Here is a 22,146-nt window from a genome sequence, read left to right as displayed (position 1 = left end):
ATGGTAGATAATCAGCTGATCATGGGCTTCCAACATGATGCTGTGGCCAAAAGAACTAATGCGATCCTGGGAGACATAAATAGGGGAATCTTGAGTGGGAGTAGAGAGGTTATTTTACCTCTGTATTTGACAATGGTGCGATCGCTGCTGGAACCCTGTGTCCAGTTCTAGTGCCCACAATTCCAGAAGGACGTTGATAAATTGGAGAGGGCTCAGAGAAGAACCACGAGAATGAATACAGGATTAGAAAACATACCTTGTAGGATAGACATGGAGAGCTCAATCTACTTAGGTTAACAAAGGCAAGGTTATGGGCTGATTTGATCACAGTCTATAAGTATCTATATGGGGAACAAATATTTAATAATGGGCTCTTTGTTGTCGCAGAGACAGGTGTGACCCGATCCAATGGCTGGAAGTTGAAGCGGGACAAATCCAGCCTGGAATAAGGCGCACATTGCTAACAATGAGGATAATGAACCATTGACCAAGGAGGGTGGTGAATTCGCTGTTACTGACCAGTTTTAAATCAGTAGTGGCTGTTTTACTAACAGAGCCCTAGGAATTATTTGGGGGCAGTTCTCCGGGCTGTGTTATGCAGGGGGTCAGACTAGATGATCCCTTTCTGGCCTTGGTTTCGCTGACTCTGTGCTCTGGTAGGAAAGAAACAGTTTTCTTCGATTGCTCACCTGCAATCCAGGCTGGAGCGGAGCGCAGTAGCGTCGCTGTAGTTTATCCTCCCGCGGGCATCGATGGCCACAGACACAGAGATCAGCAGCCAAACCACCTTGTAACCGCTGCTCCGGCTCTGCTCCATCTTCCCCCAGCCCCAGCCGCTCCCCTCGGCTCCGGCCCCGGACCCCCAGCCGGGCTGCAGCGCGGGGACTTTCCCCAGCGGGACCCGGCCCGAGACCCCCCCGAGCTCCCCCCCGCCGAGCCTGGGCTCCGGGCTCCTCTCTCGGGAGCTCGAGTCCCCGAGCGTCACGAACCCCCCTGCGCGGGCCCCACCCGCCGCCCGGCCAATCCGGGGCGGCGCCGCCCCCCGCCCCGCCCCGCCCGCAGCCCTTTGTCCAGCCGAGGAGCCATGGCCGGGGCCGGGGGCCCAGCGCGGCGGCTGCTCCGGCCCCGCCGGCAGCGGGGCGGCGAGGTGGGCGGGGCCGCGCGGCCGGGACACGGCCCGGGGGGGGGGGTCCATGGGGGGTCCAGGCGGGGCGGAGCCGGGGGTCGGAGCGGGGACCGGGGCGGCTCTGGGGACACACCTGCTCCGCGCGCCCCGCAGCCGGGGAAGCCCCGGGGAATGAGCCACCAAACCCGGGCTGCGCCCGCACCGGGAGCGCTGCAGAGCCGGCTGGTGAGCGGCTCTGAGCCAGGAGAGTCCGGGACTAGCTTGGGGTGACCAGATGTCCCGATTCTGTAGGGACAGTCCCGCTTTTGGGGGCTTTGTCTTATATAGGTGCCTATTACCCCCCATCCCCTCTCCTGAGTTTTCACACTTGTTGTCTGGTCACCCTAGACTAGCTTGACTTTAGCAAAGCTCTTGACACGGGCTCCACAGTATTCTTGCCGACAAGTTAAAGAAGTATGGGCTGGATGAATGGACTGTAAGGTGGATAGAAAGCTGGCTAGATCGTCGGGCTCAACGGGTAGTGATCAATGGCTCCATGTCTAGTTGGCAGCTGGTATCAAGCGGAGTGCCCCAAGGGTCGGTCCTGGGGCCGGTTTTGTTCAACATCTTCATTAGTGATCTGGAGGATGGCATGGACTGCACTCTCAGCAAGTTCACGGATGACACTAAACTGGGAGGAGTGGTAGATATGCTGGAGGGTAGGGATCGGATACAGAGGGACCTAGACAAATTGGAGGATTGGGCCAAAAGAAATCTGATGAGGTTCAACAAGGACAAGTGCAGAGTCCTGCACTTAGGACGGAAGAATCCCATGCACTGCTACAGGCTGGGGACCGAGTGGCTAGGCAGCAGTTCTGCAGAAAAGGACCTGGGAATGAGAAGCTGGATATGAGTCAGAAGTGTGCCTTTGTTGCCAAGAAGGCTAACCGGATATTTGGCTGCATTAGTAGGAGCATTGCCAGCAGATCGTGGGAAGTGATTATTACCTTCTATTTGGCACTGGTGAGGCCACCTCTGGAGTATTGCGTCCAGTTCTGCGCCCCACACTACAAGAAGGATGTGGACAAATTGGAGAGAGTCCAGCGGAGGGCAACAAAAATGATCAGGGAGCTGGGACACATGACTTACGAGGAGAGGCTGAGGGAACTGGGATTATTTAGTCTGCAGAAGAGAAGAGTGAGGGGGGATTTGATAGCTGCTTTCAACTACCTGAAAGGGGGTTCCAAAGGGGATGGATCTAGACTGTTCTCAGTGGTACCAGATGACAGAACGAGGAGTAATGGTCTCAAGTTGCAGTGGGGGAGGTCTAGGTTGGATATTAGGAAACATTATTTCACTAGGAGGGTGGTGAAGCACTGGAATGGGTTACCTGGGGAGGTGGTGGAATCTCCTTCCTTAGAGGTTTTTAAGGCCCAACTTGACAAAGCCCTGGCTGGGATGATTTAGTTGGGGTTGGTCCTACTTTGAGCAGGGGGTTGGACTAGATGACCTGCTGAGGTCTCTTCCATCCCTGATATTCTATGAGTCTATGACACCTCTCCTCCCCCATCCCCCTACAAGCTCCAGGTGTCCCTAAACTCTGCCAGAAGCTGGGACTGGATGACAGGGAGCGGATCTTGTGCTAATCGCCCTGTTCTGTTCATTCCCTGTGAAGCATCTGACACCGGCCACTGTCAGAGGCAGGACACTGGGCTAGGTGGACCATTGGTCTGACCCAGTATGGCCCTTTAATGTTCTTATGTAGAAGGAACGGCTGGAGCCAGGGATCGTGGGGCTTCTTGGGTTTGGGGGGCTGTTTGGAGCTGGGCTCTGGGGTGTGTCAGTGGGGAAGTCAGAGCCAGACTTTGGGATGTGTTGGTCTGAGGGGTCTGTAGATGTGGGGGAGGTTTAAAGCTGGGGCTTGGGGGTGTGCCAGTGTGTATGCAAGGGTCACAGCTGGGGTATTGGGGGGGTGGTTTGGGGGGATATTGGGTTTGAGAGGGTCCATGTTCAGATCCGGCACTTTGGGTATGTTGGGGTTGGAGCTGGGGAAGTTGGGGAAATGTCTGAAGTTGGTTGTTTGGTTTGGGCTGCAGCCCTGTCACTTCACCAGGGTGTCCTGTGTCTTCCTTGGAAAACCTGGTCCTGCTTTCACTGCCCCCGTGATATCTTCCCAGGGGCTCTGTACAGGGATGTGCAGGGCAGGATTGGGCCCTGAAATCTGGAAGCTGTGAGGCTCTTTCGAGCAGTTTGTAACATCCCTGCCCCTGCTTCTTCCAGGAGGCACCGGGAGAGCATCTGGCCTGTGAGCGAAAAGCCGAGGGGGAGCGGCAAAGTGCAGAGCTGCTGGTAGGTGCCCAGAGCCCCCTGCCCCTCAGGTTTGCCTGGGATCAGAGTGTCCTGAGTGATACCAAACGCAGGGCCCGTCCTGCCAGCCTCAGCCAGGAAACATCCCCACTGGAGCCCAGGGAGAGGCAGGGTCAGACCTGGGGGCAACATGATGTGTTTAGGGTCCAAGAGGCTGCTGTGCAGGACAGTGTCGGTCTGTGGCCTGGAGAGACCCTGCCCAAGGGCTGCTCAGATATTATAGTGACCAGGGTTTCTTTCTAGCACCTAGGGGAGATGTGGGGGGGGGGGGGGGGAGGAAATGTGGGTGGGCAGATGAAGAGTTTCGTTGCGTGCAATTTGATGAGTTTTTTGGGGGGAAAGCCCCCCCCCCCCATTAGCCATGTGCAGCTCACCCCACCCTCCTTCCTGCACCCTTCCTGGCCTAACTGAGCTCCCATCACCCGCCGCATCAACGCTGTGTTCTGGTAAATAACCCCCATCTGCTGGGGAGCACAGGTCTGATTCTCCCGTTACCGAGCCGCCCTCTCCCTGGGTTGCAGAAACAGACGGAAGCCGAGAGGCAGAAGATCGTTGCGGAGTGGAAGGAGCTGCGAGGGTTTCTGGAGGAGCAGGAGCAGCTCCTGCTGTCCCAGCTGGAAGAGCTAGCCAGAGCCATCGTCAGGAGACGGGACGAGGGCGTCTCCAGACCGTCCGGGGAGATTTCCCTGCTCGGAGAGGAGGGGCAGCAGCAGGCAGGGAGCCAGTCCCCACAGGTCAGACTGGCTTATGGCAGTGCTAATACGCTGCTTCTCAGCCCTAGACCCCAACGCCCCTCACAAGGTGGGTCAGGGACATTATCCCTATTGTACAAAGGGGAAAGTGAGGCACAGGACGGAGCACAGTCCTGCCCACAGTCACACAGTGAGTCTGTGGCAGAGCCAGGGCTGGGACCTGGGAGTCCTGGGTGCTGTAACCCCAAGACCGTCTCTCCTGCCCTGTAAATGTCTATTTGCGTTTGCACTTTGAGGGTGAAATTCCCAGCCCACCCTCCCCCCACCAGGCCCAAGGTCCCATGTCGTCCCAGGCTAGTGGGTTCAGTGGTGTGAGGGGACTTGGGGGAACTCTCAGCACTAGGGGGAATATTCTCTTCCTGTCAAGTGCCTGGGGAGAGACTTTCCCCGATGGCGACCTAGCAGGGACTCCTGGAGTTGCTGAGGGCAGATGTCCCAGCAGTGGGGAAGGGAGATGGCAGCTGTTCTCTGAACGTGAACCCAAGTGTCTGAAATTCCCCAAATACCCGCGGCTCCAGTGGTGACTCCCCTGCAGAGCAGGAGGCCACCCCAGCCTGGGACAGGCCCACTGACTGCCTCTCCTTTCTCCCCCTGTGCAGGGTGCTGGACGCACTGAGAGCAGGTACGTCCTGGGCTCCATGGCACCGTTCGTGTGGAAAGCGATGGTTTAGAATTGGAATTCTCCTGACTGCGGCGCTTCCCCCGCTGTGACCCGCTGGCTGAGTGCCTGAGATCACGTCTTTCCTTAGTGGCTGCCTCAGGAAGGAGAAGAGCCTCTTACTATCTGACAGCTAATGGGGGCTGGCAAACATAGGGCCTGTGGGCCGGACCCAGCCTGGCTGACGTGTTTATGTGGCCACATCACGTGTTCACAGTGTGCAGAATCTCAGCTTAGGTTTCTAGCCTTCGCGGTTGCAAAGAAACCTTCTGAAATGCAAAGGGAGGCGATGGTGCCTTCCTGAGGGCCTGTCTACAGCGTTTCAGTGGAGACGCTCCCGATGGCGACGGGAGGGGTCGTCCCATTGGTGTAGGTGATCCACCTCCCCACAGGCAGGAGCTAGGTCGATGGAAGACCCTCGTTCGACCTAGCACTGTCTGCCGGGCCACTCACGGCTTAGCTACGCTGCTCAGAGGTGTGGATTTTTCACACCCCTGAGCAATGTAGTTAAGACAACCCAATATTCTAGTGCAGCCCAGGCCTGAGTCTGTGAAACAGCCTGAAACCTGGCTCAGAGATGTGTGAACTCCCCTGGGAATCTCATTGGTGTGTCAGCTGAAATGATGTCACTTGAATGTCCATTGCTGAGCTCTGTAGCAGGTGGGATGGGGAGGGGACAGGAGTGAAGCCCTTGAGTGGTAGGAATAGGGAGTTGCTGTAGGGAGGGAAGAACAGAGGACAGACACACAGACACGGATGAGAGAGAGAGGGGCAGGGGGAAGGCAGGGAAACAGGGTAGAAATAGAGAAGTGGCTGTTTTCCCAGTGAGTGAAAAAAGTTGTGACAATGAAGTACTTTATAAATAACAGTAATTAAAAGCTTTCTATATAAAGGGCAGATTCCCTCCCTGGATCTTTGTGCCTGGGTGTCCCCAGTTTATGCCCTAGCCTAAGGACAATGATAAGGGATACAGGCCTCTCCACCAATGGGGCTGACACCCCGGGGGTCACTGCTTTAGCTGAAGTTCTCAGGGCTTTGGGCATTAAATGGTCCAGGTTTAATCCCCGGGGAAGACCTGGGCTCTGTCTGTGGCCACTGTGAGCACATGGGACACGCCCACTCTCTGGTCTCTGTCTCCTCCCTTTCCACATATCCCAATGCTGGTGCCCCTTGTTACTGGAATAACCCAGAGTGGAGGGTGGCTCAGCACCCCAGCGTGTCCCAGAGAGGGCACCAGAACCTGTCTCCATTCCGGGCCCCAAAGGCTCCCCACATCCCATCTCTCTGGGCCCATGGAGAGCACCGGGCTGTGGGCAGGTGACATCTGACGATAAAGCTCAGATTCAGGTTTCCCGGAGTTTGGGGGCTTCTGGGCTTGGGGATCAGACCCATGTCTCACCCTTCCTGCTTTCCTCAGCAGGGAGGACGGGCTGTTTCAGAAGCCAGAGCCGGGGTTTGCGGAGCTGGAGAAGAGACTCAGCGATTTCTCTCTGAAAAGTGCCATCCTGCAGGAGGTGCTGCTGGGATTCAAAGGTGAATTGGAGTTTGGCAGCAATGTCCCTTCTGGTTAGAGGGACCCTCGCCCTGGGGAGGAGTCAGGGGCTATAGTGTGTCGCTGACCCTGGGCTCCGTCTCAGCCCCAGCTCAGGGAGTTTCCCTTCCCCATGCGAGTAGCCTGTGGGGCTGGCTCTGCCTGAGTTATCAGCCGCGCTCTGGGTCACCATCTCATAATGAAAAGCAGGTACGTTAGTAACCAATAGGAATGTGCCCATGAATGCGAGGGCCTGAATTCTCACCTCTCCCATCCTCTCCTTCCCCAGAGACTCTGCGACTGGAGCTGGAGAACAACACAGGTACGTTTCTGTCTCTCATGGGGGGGGGATTCAGACCAAGAACCATGTTAGCGGCAGGGGCTTCCTGCCTCCAGCCCGAGATAAACCTGAAAGCGGTGGGACAGCGACTGCCCAGGTCACTCCTGCGGTGAGGTCTGGTGGGGGTCAGAGTGAATCCTGAGCTGACGGGTGCATTTCCCTTTGAGGGAAGGAACAAGAACCTGAGTGGTGTGAAATGGGGAGACGAGGCTGCGACATCAATGGGTGACTGAAAATGGCCACAGGGTGGCAGTAGAGTCTCAGGAGTGAGGGATTGGAACCCTTGTCTAGACTGATCCTGAATGCGAAATGGGGCTGCTATCCTGTGTGCAGACTGGCTGTGAAGGGAAGAGAGCACTGAGGTGTACAGGGGCTCGCTCTGAAGGAGGAGGGGGCTTCGCTAGTGGAGATCAGTGTTTCTCACACTTCACATTGGGGATCCTTTATTTGAGGTAAAGAATTTTTGCCACTTTCTTACGTTTACTCTAAAGTAAGAACAGACCAACGGAAGGGCGTTAAGCCTTCACAGTGTGTGTTTCAACCGGCCGACAGAGAATCCCTGACCTTGAGGGATAAGCGTGTGCAGGGCCTGGGGCAATGAGATTCTCTTTATTTAGGTCCTAATAAAGCTTTCCGTATTTCCTGGCCCCCATGACTGCCTTTCCTGAGTCCCCTGGGGGCCATGACCCATCAGTTAAGAAACACTGGATCAGATTTTGATCACTATTGGCTATGAATAGGAAGAGAGCACTGCATTGTATATGGACCAAGTTTGGATGAGCAACTGGCTACTATAGCATACGTAGACTGACCCTGGGAACTATTAATTCCAATCAAACCCACATTTCATAATCTTTTCCTTCTGAAACCCGACTGTGAAGTCAGGCAGGTTGCAGGTGTGCACAGTAACCGTTTCACTGCTGTGTTCCTATCACGGCCAGAGAGCCTGAAACCACCGCAAGAGTTAGTAGAGATGGGGCGGAGACAGAAAGTTTGGAGCCAAAATGGCATTTGCTGTTGTTCGCATTTGCAGGCGAGTGAAGGAACCGAGGAATAGATGGTGGCCCAGTCACCCAACCAGAGGAAGGGGAGAGGGCGAAGGAGATAGAAAGGGCGACAGGAGAGAGACACTGGAGGAGAAATTAAATGGAAAAAAACGTCATTAATGCAGAGGCCCAGTGACAGCACCCGCCCTTCCAGAATGCTGAATTCCTCCAAATTCAAACTTCTGCAGCCCAGGAAAGGGAGAGTTAGGGTGAATGTCCACACAACCCATCTCTGTGCCCCTGGAGCTGGCAGGTCCTTCGTTATTGTCGGCCGGTACTCCAGCTGCATTCATTGCTTTAGGAGTAGCTGTACTTGTGACCCGGTGTGCCTGGGGCAGCCCTCACTGGAAATGCCGAGGTCAGGGCAGGCTGCAAAAACAAGAGCAGATTCTCCCAAAACTGGTGGTTCACACTGAAGTTAGACTCACCAACCAGTTGCAAACTGCTCCTGATTCCCCACGCTGGTTATCTAGAAGCTAAAAAAGAAATCACACTGCATTCCAGTTCTCTGGCTCCCCATCAGCACCTAGGTCCAGTACAGTGAGAAGTCATTTAAAACCTCTGCTCACTATACAAAATGTTCTTCTGACCCCAAAGGGTCAGCCACGTCACCAGGCCAATATTAGTTTGGATCTTACTCAAAATACCACACTGCCAGCCAGTCCTTTAGTGTCTGAAACTAAAGGTTTATTATAAAAGAAGAAGAGAGTTGTTAAATGGTAAAGCAATCGGATACATACAAGACTACAAGGTCCATATATCAGGTTCCTACCAGTACTGGTGTGTTTGCCGGCTTGAAAGTCCCTCTGGAACAGATCCTCAGCTTGGATGGGTCATTCAGTCCTTTGTTCAGAGCTTCGTTTGTAGAAAAGTTACTCCAGAGGTAAGAAGCGGAAATAAAGACAAAATGGAGAAGATGCAGCTGCCCTTTATATTCCTTTTGCCATGTGGTTGGTACTTCCTTTGTCCCAAACACAAACTTCACAGCACGTGGCATGGAAAAGCCTTAGAGTTCTGTCCATAGCTCTGCCCCTACATGTCTTGCTGACTCATAAGGTGTAGTCCCTGGCTTTTTTAATGGGTTCATTGGACAGCTGATGTCCCTCGATGGCCCATCAAGCAGGCTTAGTTCTGATGCCAATCTGTCTGGGGGTGTCACCCAGAACCACAGCATGAGTTTTGAAATACAGATGTACCACACATATCTAGAACTCACAGTATACAAAGGTGATACAAACATACAAACAACATTATTGCCTGGCAAATCACTGACACCTTACACGGCATATCTGGCACGATTCATTGCAACTTTATAATATTGGTATCAATAATAATATCAAATGTCTCACAGTTCCATACAGTGTCGCAGTACTGAGTGGAGGTGTGTGGAGGAGCTTGGCAGCACAGTGATTGAGCTATGAGGTGATCTGGGGAGCTGTGGCTCTCTGGGGTCGGGGTGTGTGTGAGTCCCTCTCCCCAACCTGTGGGATATGAGGAAAGAGGTGCGTGTGGACCTGGAGCGATCCAGCATGCCTGATTTCAGCACTGCTCTGTCACTAGCAGGGCACAGGGGCCATCTTGCCATGGGGTGTCTCAGCAGCTAGGGGGGAGATGTGTGCGGTGTGGGTTTAATGGAGGGGAAGTAAATGGTATTGTGCGCACCAGGGCCCTAAAGGGGCTGAAGGAGTTGTATCACTGAGTAGCTGTGGTGCTCTCCTGTGGGGCAGGCTAAGTGTAGGGCGCTCCTGGCCCGTAGAGGGCCAAGGCAGAATGCGTGAGGGGTGCACGGGGCCGTCACTCAAAGTTCGGCTGTGTGGGCAGGTACTATAACCCTGTATTTGCTGGTTTTCACGAGTCGGGCTTGGCTGAACTCAATGTTCTGGAAGGGTCCGGGGCTGGGCACTGGTAGGCTGGGGAGGGGAAGGTTTGGGGCGAAGAGCTCCTGGGAGCTGGGAGGACTGTGGGGAGGGGGTTACCATAGAGCAGGTGCTCTGGACAGTCACGGTGTCGCGGAGGGCTGGACAATGGGAGGCATTCAGGACAGGAGCTCTGAGGAGCTGGCAGGCTGGTGGTGGTGTGAGCAAAGGGAGGGTGGGTACTGCAAGCAATGGTGGTGCTGGTGGGAGGCAAGGGAATTTTTGTGGGGCAGGAGCTCCTGGGAAGTGGGAGTGGGGAAGGCTTGGAATAGTGGGAGGGTGGGATAGAAAGCGGTTGAGGACCTGGAAGCGAAGGGGGTTGGGGCCGGGGGAAGAGAACACGAGGAGTAGGTGCTGTGGTCCCAGGATGTGAGGAGGCCGGGGGGGGAGTGTGGAGGAAGAAGACTAATGGCCACCAGGGAGGGAGGGCAGGTTGGGGGGGATCTGGGGTTGGGGGAGTCCCAGCCCATGAACACAGAATCTCTGCCCAGGCCCCGTTGCTTTGGAACGTACCCTCCATTTTTTTTAGTCCACTTTCACTTTTTTACATATGTTTATATTGTTATAACTCTTGTCCTCCCTCCACTGCTCGCTCCTCCCCCTGCCCACCTTGTCCCTACTCACTGAAACCCTGGACACTTCCTGCATTTCATCCCTGCCACGGGACAACCCCTTCCCCGGCATAAAGGGGCACTTTCTTGGTGATGTCACAGGATGGTAGCAAGACTTCTGGGAACTCAGAGGATCTTGCTTCCCCCTCCCCGTCTGCAGCAGCCACAATCTCTCTTCCCTGCAGGCTCCCTGGAGCTTTGAGCTGGTTCCTCTTTAGGTCACGTGACCTGAGTCTTATTTCTTGCGTTCTCCTTTTCCAGAAGAATTACAGTCTGTTTCTCCCAAATTCTAATTCCCTCGCCCGCTCCCCTCCCTGGGGGATTTTCATACTCTCCCCCATCACACGGAACTCGATAGAGTCCGTAATTCCCCAAAATGTACTTTCTTGACAGCTAATAACCCTGAGCTGCTGCATTTGGTGCTGACGACATTCCTCACGCGTGCTGAACCCAGCCAGCGCGTGCTCAATGGTCCCCGTTTCCTGCGGCCTCTGCTGGTCACTGGACACCTCTGTTGGTGAGAAGAGCAGCCAGGGCCGCCACTCTCTCTGCAGTCTCCGCTTTCGGGGACATACAGTTGCCTTCTCTGTGTTTTAGGATCCCCTTGATGATGAGTGTCTGGCTGTGTGTGTTCCCAGCAGAGATGGAGATGGTTACATTCCCCATTAGCACTGTCCTGCAGCTTTGGGCACTTGGGATTTCACTGGTTTATAATGAGCTAGGGTTAAAACCACACAACGTTGTTTGTGACAAGTGTCCCACAAATTCACCTGCCCTCCCTTGTTTTCTTTCCCCTGCGCAGGGTTTCCAGTTTCCAAACCTGATGGTGTCTCCCAGCTGGAACAAGGGGAAGAGCCGTGGGTCCTGGGTCTCCAGGGCTCGGAAGAAAGAGAGATCCAGGGAGGTGCCTGCAGGGGTAGGAATCATTTCAACTAACTCAAAACTTCTTGGTGTCTGAAGAAAAGAGCTGGGATTCCCTCCAAAGACCTTGTGAACTCTAAGTTCAGGGTTGTCCCCAGCATGTGATACGTCCTCATGAAGGAGGTCACAGCTTCCCACCCATCCTCACTGACATCTGGCATAGCTCCCTCCCCAGTCTCCCTTGCCCCTGAGTGTTCGCATGGGATGTGGAGGCAGAACGGGGCTCCTCTCTCTTTTCTGGGGAAAGATGGGAGGGGTTCAGCTCCTGCGGTCCCTCCCCCCCCCCATCTCTCCAGCAATTACTGTCGTTTGTTTCCCCCTTTCCCCATCCCCTAGCTGAGGTTTCCTTTCAGCCCAGCACCTGGATTGACTCTCGCCTGGATTCTCTCTCTCTATCCCAGCAGGCGAAGGGGCAGTGAGTAAGAGCAAGGAGGAGAATCCTCAGCAGAAAGATCACGAGCTAGTGGAACCACCCGGGAGGTTTTCAGAAAGATTTGAAGGGAATATTCACTGGAGTCGTGAGCGGAGAAAAGCTCATGAGAGTCAGCAGAGAAATCAGCCAGGGGATGGTCGGGGAAGTGGCCAGGACCTCCAGGAAACCACAGCCCAGCAGAGAATCCCCCCAGGAGAGAGAAAAAACACCTGCACGGAGTGTGGGAAAACCTTCAGTAGTCGCTCCAACCTTATTACACACTGGAGAATCCACACAGGAAATAGACCGTATAAATGCTCAGAGTGTGGGAAAAGCTTCAATCAGCGTTCAAACCTTATTAAACATTGGAGAATCCACACAGGAAATAGACCCTTTAAATGCCATGACTGTGGGAAAAGCTTCACTGACAGCTCAAACCTTACTCAGCATCAGAGAACCCACGTGGGGGAGAGACCCTATAGATGCTCAGAATGCGGGAAAAGCTTCACTCGGAGCTCCGACCTTATTAGACATGAGACAATCCACACGGGAGACAGACCCTTTAAATGCTCCAAGTGTGGGAAAAGTTTCAACGACCGCTCCAACCTTATTACGCATCAGAGAACCCACATGGGGGAGAGACCTTATAGATGCTCAGAGTGCGGGAAAAGCTTCAGTGTGAGCTCCAGTCTTATTACACACTGGAGAATCCATACGGGAGAGCGACCCTATGAATGCTGCGAGTGTGGGAAAAGCTTCACTCGGAGCTCAGACCTTATTAGACATGAGACAATCCATACAGGAGACAGACCCTTTAAATGCTCCAAGTGTGGGAAAAGCTTCAATGACCGCTCCAACCTTATTAGACACCAGAGGATCCACAAAGGACAGTAAACTCATTGACTAGGGCTGGCCAAAGATGCTTTTGCTAATTCCTACATAGAGATCTTTAAGGCTGTTTGCACCGTTGTGTCACCGCGCGCTCTCAGCTGCCCCACTTTTGCGTTTGCAGCTCACCCTTCTTTGGGGTGAATCCCAGGGCCCCTTCTATCAGCCCCTTTGTCCTGGTAGTGGAGGGGATGGTGTCCCCCACCTGCCGGGAATGTCCATCAGCCCCGTGTGGGGAGATAGCGGTGACCTCGACTAGCTACGTTGAGATATAATCTGCCTAGGCCATGTCTCCACTGGGTTTTTAATTAGAGAGCACCAGGTTAGCTCTCCTGATGTAAAACATAACGATTCCTGCAGTGCAGCCACAGCCCATAGTGCCCGGCATTATCTAGCAGGTTCCCCCTGGACCTGACTTAACCTCCATCACTTTTCCTAGCCTAGACAAACCCTGGGCATCACAGTCCCCTACGGTCAGCAGAGTGATTGTCAGAGGCATTGAGTTCCCCCTTGGGGACAGATTGGCTATGTCTACACTCCAAAAACTCCTGCAGCCGCAAGTCTTAGAGTCTGCCTGGGTCTACAGGCGTGGGCGTATGCTACAGACCTAAAAATAGCCAAGGAAACAGATGAGGCTGGAGCTTGGACTCTGAAGCCTGGGGACGGGGCTTTTAGCGCTGTAGCATGAGCCGGAGTCGAGAGACTGAGGATCTGAGAATCGCTGCCACTTTTTCTTTTTTGGGCAGTGTAGACATATCCATAGAGTTTATTCTGCCCGCATTCTACTGCTCCACCTCCCAAAGTGTCATGTGATGCAACATTCTCAGCTCTCTGATTTAGGATCACATTGTGATACCTACGTGCAGACCCGTTAGGGCGGGAGCTGAAAGAGACGCAGACCTGGAGCAGGAATTTGAATGAATCCCACACACTGAGTAATTGTTCTATGCTTTCATCTGCGTTTCCCTCAACCGGCAAAGCTGCTTCTGGGCTTTTTCCGGCTCAGCTGGGAGCGTTGCTGATGGGAAGTTTGGCTGTTTTTCTCCATTACGATGATGCTAAAACGTTTGTAAATAACCTGATTCAAAAATAATGAGATGGCGCTGAGTGAAGCACATTTGAACGGATCAGAGGACAACACAATGGGAGAATCTGTTGTCCTGATTCTGAGTCATCAGATGTAGCCTGCTCTGCAATTTCAGTTTATATGAAACTGAAAGTGTTTTATCCCCCTCGGTATTGTCGGTTTCTCTCTCTTTCCTGAAGGCCATTTAATCACATAACTGGATAGCAGTTTTGTTAAGTAGAATGTAGCTCGGATTTAGTGGAGACTTCGAGACAAATGACCATTTGCTAAAATAGTCATTTATTTATTTTTGTTTTTTCCTTGCCCCTCCATGATGACGTGGTCCATGGGGGAAGTTCACGTGCAGTTCAGTCATCAGGAGAGGTCATGCTTCAACCTATTGGACATGCTACCATGGAAACAGTAGTGTTTGAAAATCTCCACTCCGAGATGGTAAATAACAGCACACCCCAATCTGTGCAACTAACTGAAGTAACTGACTACAATCACACCCATGTTCAGCTGGTTACGGCGGTATCATTGCCGATGGTCTGGGAAGAGAATTCCAGAGTAAGTGACTTAGAGCTAGGGAAAATAACCGTTTATTTGGTTCCCAAAGTAGTTGAGGCCCAGGCCCTTCACATTAGGAAGATATTTCCTTCCTAATCAGGTGCATGTTGCCTATGTTTTGGGAAACACTGTCCCCATCTGTGTAGATGTGGAGGAAATGGAAGTGGCATTTTTGCTGAACTTACCCTTTGTATGTGTTGCAGATGTGTATAAAATGAACTCAGTGTTGAATGTGGGGTAGTTGCGGAATAGTGATTTTTGAATAGATACCCCACTTTTGGTGGCTTGCAGGGATTCTGATGCAGTCCCTAATTTAGACCTGTGCCACCAGATTAAAGAAACAAATTGTACATGTTTGGGGAAGCTTTTCCTCAGTAACACTGCTGAGATTTTGGGTGGTTTGGTAAAGGATTCTACTCCAGAGAAGTGTAAATTTACCCTGACCAAGGCCAAGGATTTGGCAAGCACTCAGTAATAGCAGGTACCACCGGTTGGTTTTCACCCCAGAGAAGGACTCTGTGGTGGCCCAGGTAAAACTGTGTTTAGAACACCCCTCCCTAGGTTAATGGCATTGAGTAAGGTCCCTGAGGATGCCATAGATAAACTGGGAACAGTTGTCCTTTACCAAAAGGCAAAGAAAGAAGCAGTTAGTGCCTTCAAAGGACATTCCTTCCTCATGGATCCTAGTCTGACTCCATTGGTGGACAACAAGGACTTTCATGCTGTGTAAGTGATGATAATCACTGAGGGAATGGATGGGTTAGATTCCAAGTGCAGACAGACAGATACATAAATGTGGATTCTCGGCTTTTGTCTCTTAGTTTTGCCCTTGTGCTTTATGCATTGGCATCACTACTTCTTCACGTCCTGCTAATTTGAAAGATTAGAAAGTGTGAAAATAGAGTAGAGGTGCTTGTTCTCATGATGCAGACCTTCCCACATAGTGTGAGACCCCTTTCACCAACATTTATAGCAGAAGACCAAGAGAGAAACGAATTCAAAGAAGTGGAAGACACCTATGTTGACTCAGAATGCAACTTTACATGAGACTCACTTGATAGAACTGGGAATTAAGAGAAAACTAACACATATAAGATTTTGCAATCTTTGAATATGTTATTGTTACCAATGGAAATGAAATTGAACATTATTGGTTAAAGAGTAAGACACTAATTTTGTGATAACATGAATTATACTGGAACACTGCGATTTTACACTGGTTCTCGTTTAGTATAGGAAATGGTGACTAATCTTTTAAAGTATATTTGATGTAAGATACATCCTTTGGACTAATGAGTTTTGAAGAAAAACCTCACTTCAAAGGTTGGAGTGGGGGGATACGAGAGAGAAATAGTGTATATGAGAGTACTGACCCAGTGTTTTACTTCAGATGGAATTTATTTCGACAAGCTCCAAAGCAAATTTTCTGTTAAGTGGAAATTGCTTAAAGAGACAAGTAGTGTAATCTTTTACCCAGTTAGTCTGTAAGGGTACATCTTCACTACCCGCCGGATCGGCGGGTAGTAATCGATCTATCGGGGATCGATTTATCACGTCTTGTCTAGACGCGATAAATCGATCCCTGAACGCGCTCCCCGTCGACTCCGGAGCTCCACCAGAGCGAGAGGCGGAAGCGGAGTCGACGGGGGAGCTGCAGCCGTTGATCCCGCGCCGTGAGGACGGGAGGTAAGTCGATCTAAGATACGTCGACTTCAGCTACGCTATTCTCATAGCTGAAGTTGCATATCTTAGATCGATTCCCCCCCTCCCCCCAGTGTAGACCAGCCCTAAGGGTCATTGAGTGCCCTACTTCTCTTGTTTGCAAAGCAAAGACATGACATCTGTCATGAGATGTGATGCTTTCTCAGGGTGTCCAGAACTGTAAGTCACCCCTCTGCGTCTGGTGGTGCTAACCAAAGTGACAACTCCTTGCCACTCCAGTTTGGTAGCCAGCCCCATAGATTCCACAGGATGCCACCAGTCCTAATTTTGCCTGGCAGGTTAACCCTTGTACTTCAGTCCCCAAACTCTCCAGAAGCATCTCCCTGCAGCCTCCAACCCCTGGGCACTGTCGCAATTACCAAGTTCGCTGTCTCTAGAGAGAGTGTACTACCAGTTTGCGTGACTTAAGCAGGAATTCATACTATGTTTAATATAATAGCACTGACATGCTTATGATAAAACAAAGAAGATTATTAACCGAGGACAGAAATTTAAGGGATACTAAGCAAGAATAATAGAGACAGCAATGGTTACAAATCAAACAAAAGCATAACATGCTTCTAAGTGACTAAAACTTTAACAAGCTAAAATCCTTGACTAAAATAAGTTTCTAACTAAAGAAACCTTTTAGCATTACCCACTGTGATGGAATACACCCTTACACACTATTGTAATATTCTTTGTACAAGGTGAACACTCATAACTTGCTGCTCAGGAATATCATGGTAAAGTGCATATAGTATTATTATATGTAAAGTTATGAACATAAAAATTGTGACTGACGTGCATTTCCCAGGTAAGTCTGGGGAGTGGTTAAATCGGTTTCTCAAAGACAAAGGGCAAGCCAGGTGTCAACAAAGCTGATGGACAATCACCTACCAAGTGACCAATCTTTGGCAAGGAAGGGAGGCAGGGACAGAGGTCTGCATATTAACAAAGAAACAGCCTAGAGTCTCCTTCCTCCAGCAAACTGCCTGTTTCCTCGTTCTCAGATGGAAATGCTTTACAAAAAGGGACTAAAAAAACTATATAAAAAAGAGGAAGATATCCCAAGACCCTCTTTTCTCTCTCTCTCCTTCCCCACCTCATTCTCTGCACCTTAGAAGTCAAAGGAAACCACCATTGGGCTCTGCAGGAGGGGTCCTGACCTGAAGAGTTGGGTCAGAAATGCTGCTAGAAACGTGGTAAGAAACTTTGCTTGAATCTACTATACAGGTAGTTTGGTAAGCTAGGCACAAGAAAACATTTAATCTTTATTTTTCTTGTAACCACTTATGACTTTTATGCCTCATTCCTTGTACTCATTTAATCTATCTGTTTGTAGTTAATAAACTTGTTTCATTGTTTTATCTAATCCAGTGTGTATTTAAAAAGCATGTGGGTAACTATTTAAGGTAATAAGCTGTTGTGTATTTATTCCCTTTAAAGGAATAACTGACTTTGTGATAACACGATGCCCTTTTGCTTCTCCTTGTATTTCCCAAAGTTCATTGTCTTTGGCTCAAGAGTCAGGCTGGCCCCCTGGGGTTCAGACACCGCTGTGCTAATGCCAGACTCTTTCCTCATCCTCCTGGTTATTGTTGTTTACCTCAGATGCAAATGACCTGCCCATTATCTCAACCTGCTCGGTTTCCATGTGAGACTTAGGCAAACAGGCAAATCAACATTCCTTTGTCTAGGACAAATTCGTTTATCACTTCTGCCTTCAAAACATGTTAGGACATATTTCCTGCACACACACGTAACTCTTCATGCACCGTCCACCCACACATCACACAGTAATATTAATGACTGGTGTGTTGCCAGCTTTCATCTGACAGCAGTGTGCTAGGTGCAGTGAGTGTGTTAGGCCTGATGGAGTAGTGAACCGCCAATGGGTGTCTGTCACAGAAATCCACATTGATTTTTAAGAATGCTGATGGATGCATGATACAGGGAGTATTTTTCTGTTAAAAGTGTTGCCACCAGTTATTTTGTTGGGTGACGAGCCAATTTGCAGCCTGTGGCAAAATGTCCCCCCGCCATGGCCCTGGGGCTGGAGGAGCTCTCGCTCCTCCGCCCCCAGTCCCAGGGCTGCAGCAGGAGCACAGAGCTTTTCCAGTCTTGGGGCCGCAGTGGGGGTAAGGGGGTGGAAAGGATCGAGCAGGGGGTGGCACCTTGGGAGCAAGAGGTAGAGTGGGGGTGGAATGAGGGTGGGGCTATGGGGGAAGGGGTGGAATGGGGTGAGGCCGTGCGTGGGGGAAGGGGAGAAAGGGTTGGGGCTGCAGGTGAAGGGGGCAGAATTGGGGAAGGGCTCCGGGCTCAGAGCTCTGCCACTGCGGCCCCCAGCCATGGGGGAGGGGCCAAACTCTCAGCCCCACCCCCCACCAGCCAGAGCAATGGGGAGGGGCCTCCACCAGAAGAGACAGGGCAGGGGGCTAGCTTCACCTGCCACCCATGTCAGTCTCCTTTTCTAAACATGCCCAGTTTTTTAACCTTTCCTCGTAGGTCGGGTTTTTTAAGCCCTTAATCATTTTTGTTGCTCTCCTCTGGATTCTCTCCAATTTATCCACATCTTTCCCGAAGTGTGGCACCCAGAACTGGACAGAAGACTCCGGCTGAGGCCTCCGCAGTGCAGAGTAGAGTGGAACAATTCTCTCTCACATCTTACATTCAAAGCTCCTGTTGATACGCGTCAGAATCTTAGCCTTTTATGCAATTGCATCACAATGTTGACTCATTCAATTGGTGAAAAGCTAGCCAATTATTCCCGATTTTGTATCTGTGCATTTCCTTAGTGAAGTACTTTCAGAGCCTCCAAGCCCAGAAGGGACTGTTGCGATCATCTAGTCTGATCTCCTGTATCACACAGGCAAGAGAACTTCCCCACAATAATTCCTAGAGCAGATTTATTAGAAAAACATCCACTCTTGATTTAAAAATGGTCAGTGATGGAGAATCCATCATGCCCTTGGTAAGTTGTTCCAATGGTTAAACTACCTCCACCGTCAAAATTGTGTGCGTTATTTCCCATTTGAATTTGTCTAGCTTCAACATCCAGCCATTCAATCATATTATATCCTGCTCTGCTAGACCGAAGAGCCCATTATTAAATATTTGTTCCCCATGTAGATACTTATAGACTGTGATCCAGTCACCTTTTAACCTTTAAGCTATATAGATTGATGTCACAGCCGGGACATAGACAGTCTGACCTGTTGGTCAAAGCAGGAGTTGGGGAAAAGGCCAGGTCAGACACCGGGAGGTCAGAGGCAGGAGACAAGCTTAAGAGGGGAACCACAGATCAATAACCAGAGTCAATCAACAGGAAGAGGAAGTGCATAGTCGGAGTAGGATGGATCCCAGTTGCATGAACAACTTCCTATTCTTATGGTCGGGCAAAGAGGTTCTTTTCCCCAAGAATCAGGCAAGCACAGACAATGCTGAAGGGGGTTTATTCACAGTACCGGGAAGACTGACAAGCAGCTTCAAAAATATGGTGCCACCGTGGCCAGTTATATACATGCTCTTATCAATTCATTTGCATTTATCTGTACATACAGAGACAGACATCGTTACAGGTCAAGAAAGAATCCTGAACAAAGATAAAAATAAGAACAGTACGTACATATAGAGGTCATCCTAATTGCATCAAACATCTATGGCTACCTTGCAGGGGAAGGAGGCAGGGTGGGGGCAGTGATGAGCTGCCAAAATCTTAGCAACCGGTTCCCTATAAAAAGTTCTGATTTAAGGGATGTGCCACAGTATGTATTTTTTGTACCAATAGGGTTACCATACGTCCGTATTTTCCCGGGAGGAATTTTTAAAATTTAAAAAATTCCTCCCGGACGGCAATTTAAGAACCAAAAAGCCTGACGTGTCCGGGAAAATACGGATGTATGTTAACCCTGCCTAAAGTTCTTTTTTAAAAAGATGGGCCTGAACTAGAAATAAGCTCCGTTTCACATGTGTGGGTCCCCGCCACTCCCTGGGGGTGTGCTAGGGTGACCAGACGTCCCAATTTTATAGGGACAGTCCCAATTTTGGGGTCTTTTTCTTATATAGGATCCTATTACCCCCCACCCCCTGCCCGATTTTTCACACTTGCTGTCTGGTCACCTTAGGGTGTGCACATGTGTGGGTCCCAGCTGCTCCCTGCCCCCCTCATTGAAGCAGGTGTGCAGGGTTACTGCCCTGGGAACTGCAGGGCACCAATGGACGTGGGGCCAGCTGCAGACAGGGGCGTGGGGCAGGGCTAGTTGGAGGCAGGGGGTGCAGGGCTGGCTGGAGACAGGAGGCTGCGGGGTTGGCTGGAGACGGGGGGTGTGGGGCTGGCTGGCTTCGGGCAGGGCCGCAGGGGGGTGCGGCAGGGGCTGGCTGGAGACAGGGCAGGGGGTGCGGCAGGGCCTGGCTGCGGGCAGGGCAGGGGGTGCGGCAGGAGCTGGCTGGAGACAGGGGCTGGCTGCGGGCAGGGTGGCGGGTACTCACAGGGAGAGCGGCTTGGAGCAGCCCGAGCAGCAGGACGCAGCCCAGGCCCGGCAGAGCAGCCGGGGACCCACCAGGCAGCAGTCGGAGCCCCAGGGCCAGGGCCAGGGGTCGGGGGAGCAGCAGCAGCAACAGGGCCCGTGCTCAGGGCCAGGCAGCGGCACACATGGCTCCTGCAGTGCAGCGCCCCCGGCGGCCGGAGGAGGAATTACATCACTTCCCGGCTGGAGCCCATCAAAGCCACAGAGCCCCCTCCTCGTAGGGAAGCAGGTTAACAACCAGTTCTAAAACCGCTTCAAAATTTAACAACCGGTTCGCGCGAACCGGTGCAAACCGGCTTCAGCTCACCACTGGGTGGGGGGTGGGGATGAGTACTTACAGACATTCGGTGGGTTGTGAAGGGAGGGTTAGCATTGTTCTAAGAAGAACAGGAGTACTTCTGGCACCTTAGAGACTAACAAATTTATCTGAGCATAAGCTTCCATGGGCTAAAACCTGCCCTGAGTTTTCCCACCCCCCCAATGAAAAAGCACCAGGTTAAAGATGGATTCCAGTTCAGGTGAAATGATCACATGTCACTGTAAGACTTTATTACCCACTTGCCAGCACACATGTATACAGGAAGACTTACAAGTAAACAGAGCCATCTGCAGACAATTGTCCTGGTTAATGGGAGCCATCAAGATTCCAAACCACCATTAATGGCCCATACTTTGCATAATTACAATAGGCCCTCAGAGTTATATTTCATATTTCTAGTTTCAGATACAAGAGTGGTACATTTATACAAATAGGATGACCACACTCAGTGGATTATAAGCTTTGTAATGATACCTTACAAGAGACCTTTTGCATGAAGCATATTCCAGTTACATTACATTTAAACTTATTAGCATATTTTTATAAAATCATATAGAGTGCAACGTCACAGTAAGCTCATAAATAGTTCGTCCCGCCTTCAATGTGGAGAGGAATATGCAACAAGCCTGTGGTACCAAGCTGAGATTTTTCCCCAGACACTTCACTTAAAGGCACATTGGTTTAGATAAAGCAAAAAAAAAGTTTATTAACTACAGAAATATAGATGTTAAGTGATTATAAGTGATAACAAACAGACCCCAACTGAAAGCCGTGCCTGATCATGCCCAGTCATCGTACATATAGACAGTAAGAGACGGTTCCTACCCCGAATCTGACCACCTAAATAGCCAGAGGCTATTTTAACCCATTTGACAGGTGGGCAAACTGAAGCATCCGGAGACATTCACGCATCACTCCTCTCCATCTTCTGGGTCCCCTTCCAGAACACCCATCAGTTTTCTTATAAATCCTTCTGCTGGGGCTAGGGGAGGGGAAAGGGTTGTTTTGAGAGGGGTCTTCTTACGCCAGAAATAAGATGGCAAGGGGGGGGTGATCCTCACAGGAGGTACCCGTGCCAGGGAATCAAAAAGAAAGGTGTCGCAAAAGCAGGTGCCACCTGCCCTGGGTTGGAGAATGCTTCCCATTGTGGGTTTCGGGTGAAAAAGGCTCCGAGCTCGGTGGATCCTGATCTGGTTTTGTTGCTGTGACTCACACAATGCTCTCCTTATTTCACCTGCCCACTGGCTGGGGTGGCTCAGGCCAGCAGAGGCATTGTCCTCTGCAGAAGCAGCACCCTGCAGCCCCGGCCAGAAGGAAGATTTATCAGCCCAATTGTGGGAGGGGTGGCTGGGAGTCAGGACTCCTGGGTTCTCTCCCTGGCTCTAGGAGGGGAGTGGGGTCCAGTGGTTAGAGC

At 51.2% G+C, this 22,146-nt stretch overlaps 1 protein-coding gene across 6 annotated transcripts; it reads left to right on the top strand.

Moving 5' to 3' along the window:
* Positions 1–1,074: 1,074 nt before the first annotated feature.
* On the top strand, positions 1,075–15,718 carry LOC112120476 (zinc finger protein OZF-like). 6 transcript variants are annotated; one of them, XR_003370136.2, is made up of 9 exons: positions 1,075–1,147; positions 3,386–3,454; positions 3,994–4,206; positions 4,824–4,846; positions 6,300–6,415; positions 6,703–6,735; positions 11,129–11,242; positions 11,649–13,351; positions 13,388–15,718. XR_003370136.2 is itself a non-coding variant. In XM_026658650.2 (8 exons), the coding sequence occupies exons 1-8, from the start codon at positions 1,085–1,087 to the stop codon at positions 12,551–12,553; spliced, it is 1,533 nt and encodes a 510-aa protein (XP_026514435.1). In that variant the 5' UTR covers positions 1,075–1,084; the 3' UTR covers positions 12,554–15,718. The 6 variants fall into 6 exon arrangements, 5 of the variants coding, with proteins under 5 accessions (XP_026514435.1, XP_026514433.1, XP_026514432.1 ...); XM_026658650.2 differs by having other exon boundaries at positions 6,303–6,415; positions 11,649–15,718; XM_026658648.2 differs by having other exon boundaries at positions 11,652–15,718.
* The last annotated feature ends 6,428 nt before the right edge of the window (positions 15,719–22,146 follow it).

This window comes from Terrapene carolina, unplaced genomic scaffold (genome assembly GCF_002925995.2).
Source record: "Terrapene carolina triunguis isolate 2854851 unplaced genomic scaffold, T_m_triunguis-2.0 Scaffold495, whole genome shotgun sequence".
NCBI classification, from domain to species: Eukaryota; Metazoa; Chordata; order Testudines; family Emydidae; genus Terrapene; species Terrapene triunguis.
Note: the sequence above shows the minus strand (reverse complement) of the source record. Positions and strands in the feature narration are given on the sequence as shown.

What these genes read in the sequence shown, in the direction of transcription:
- LOC112120476 (XM_026658647.2), top strand. Translation starts at nt 1,085, where the DNA reads ATGGCCGGGGCCGGGGGCCCAGCGCGGCGGCTGCTCCGGCCCCGCCGG. An exon ending in GCTGGACGCACTGAGAGCAG is followed by an intron (nt 4,847 to 6,299) that starts GTACGTCCTGGG and finishes TGCTTTCCTCAG; the next exon opens with CAGGGAGGACGGGCTGTTTC. An exon ending in GGAGCTGGAGAACAACACAG is followed by an intron (nt 6,736 to 11,128) that starts GTACGTTTCTGT and finishes TCCCCTGCGCAG; the next exon opens with GGTTTCCAGTTTCCAAACCT.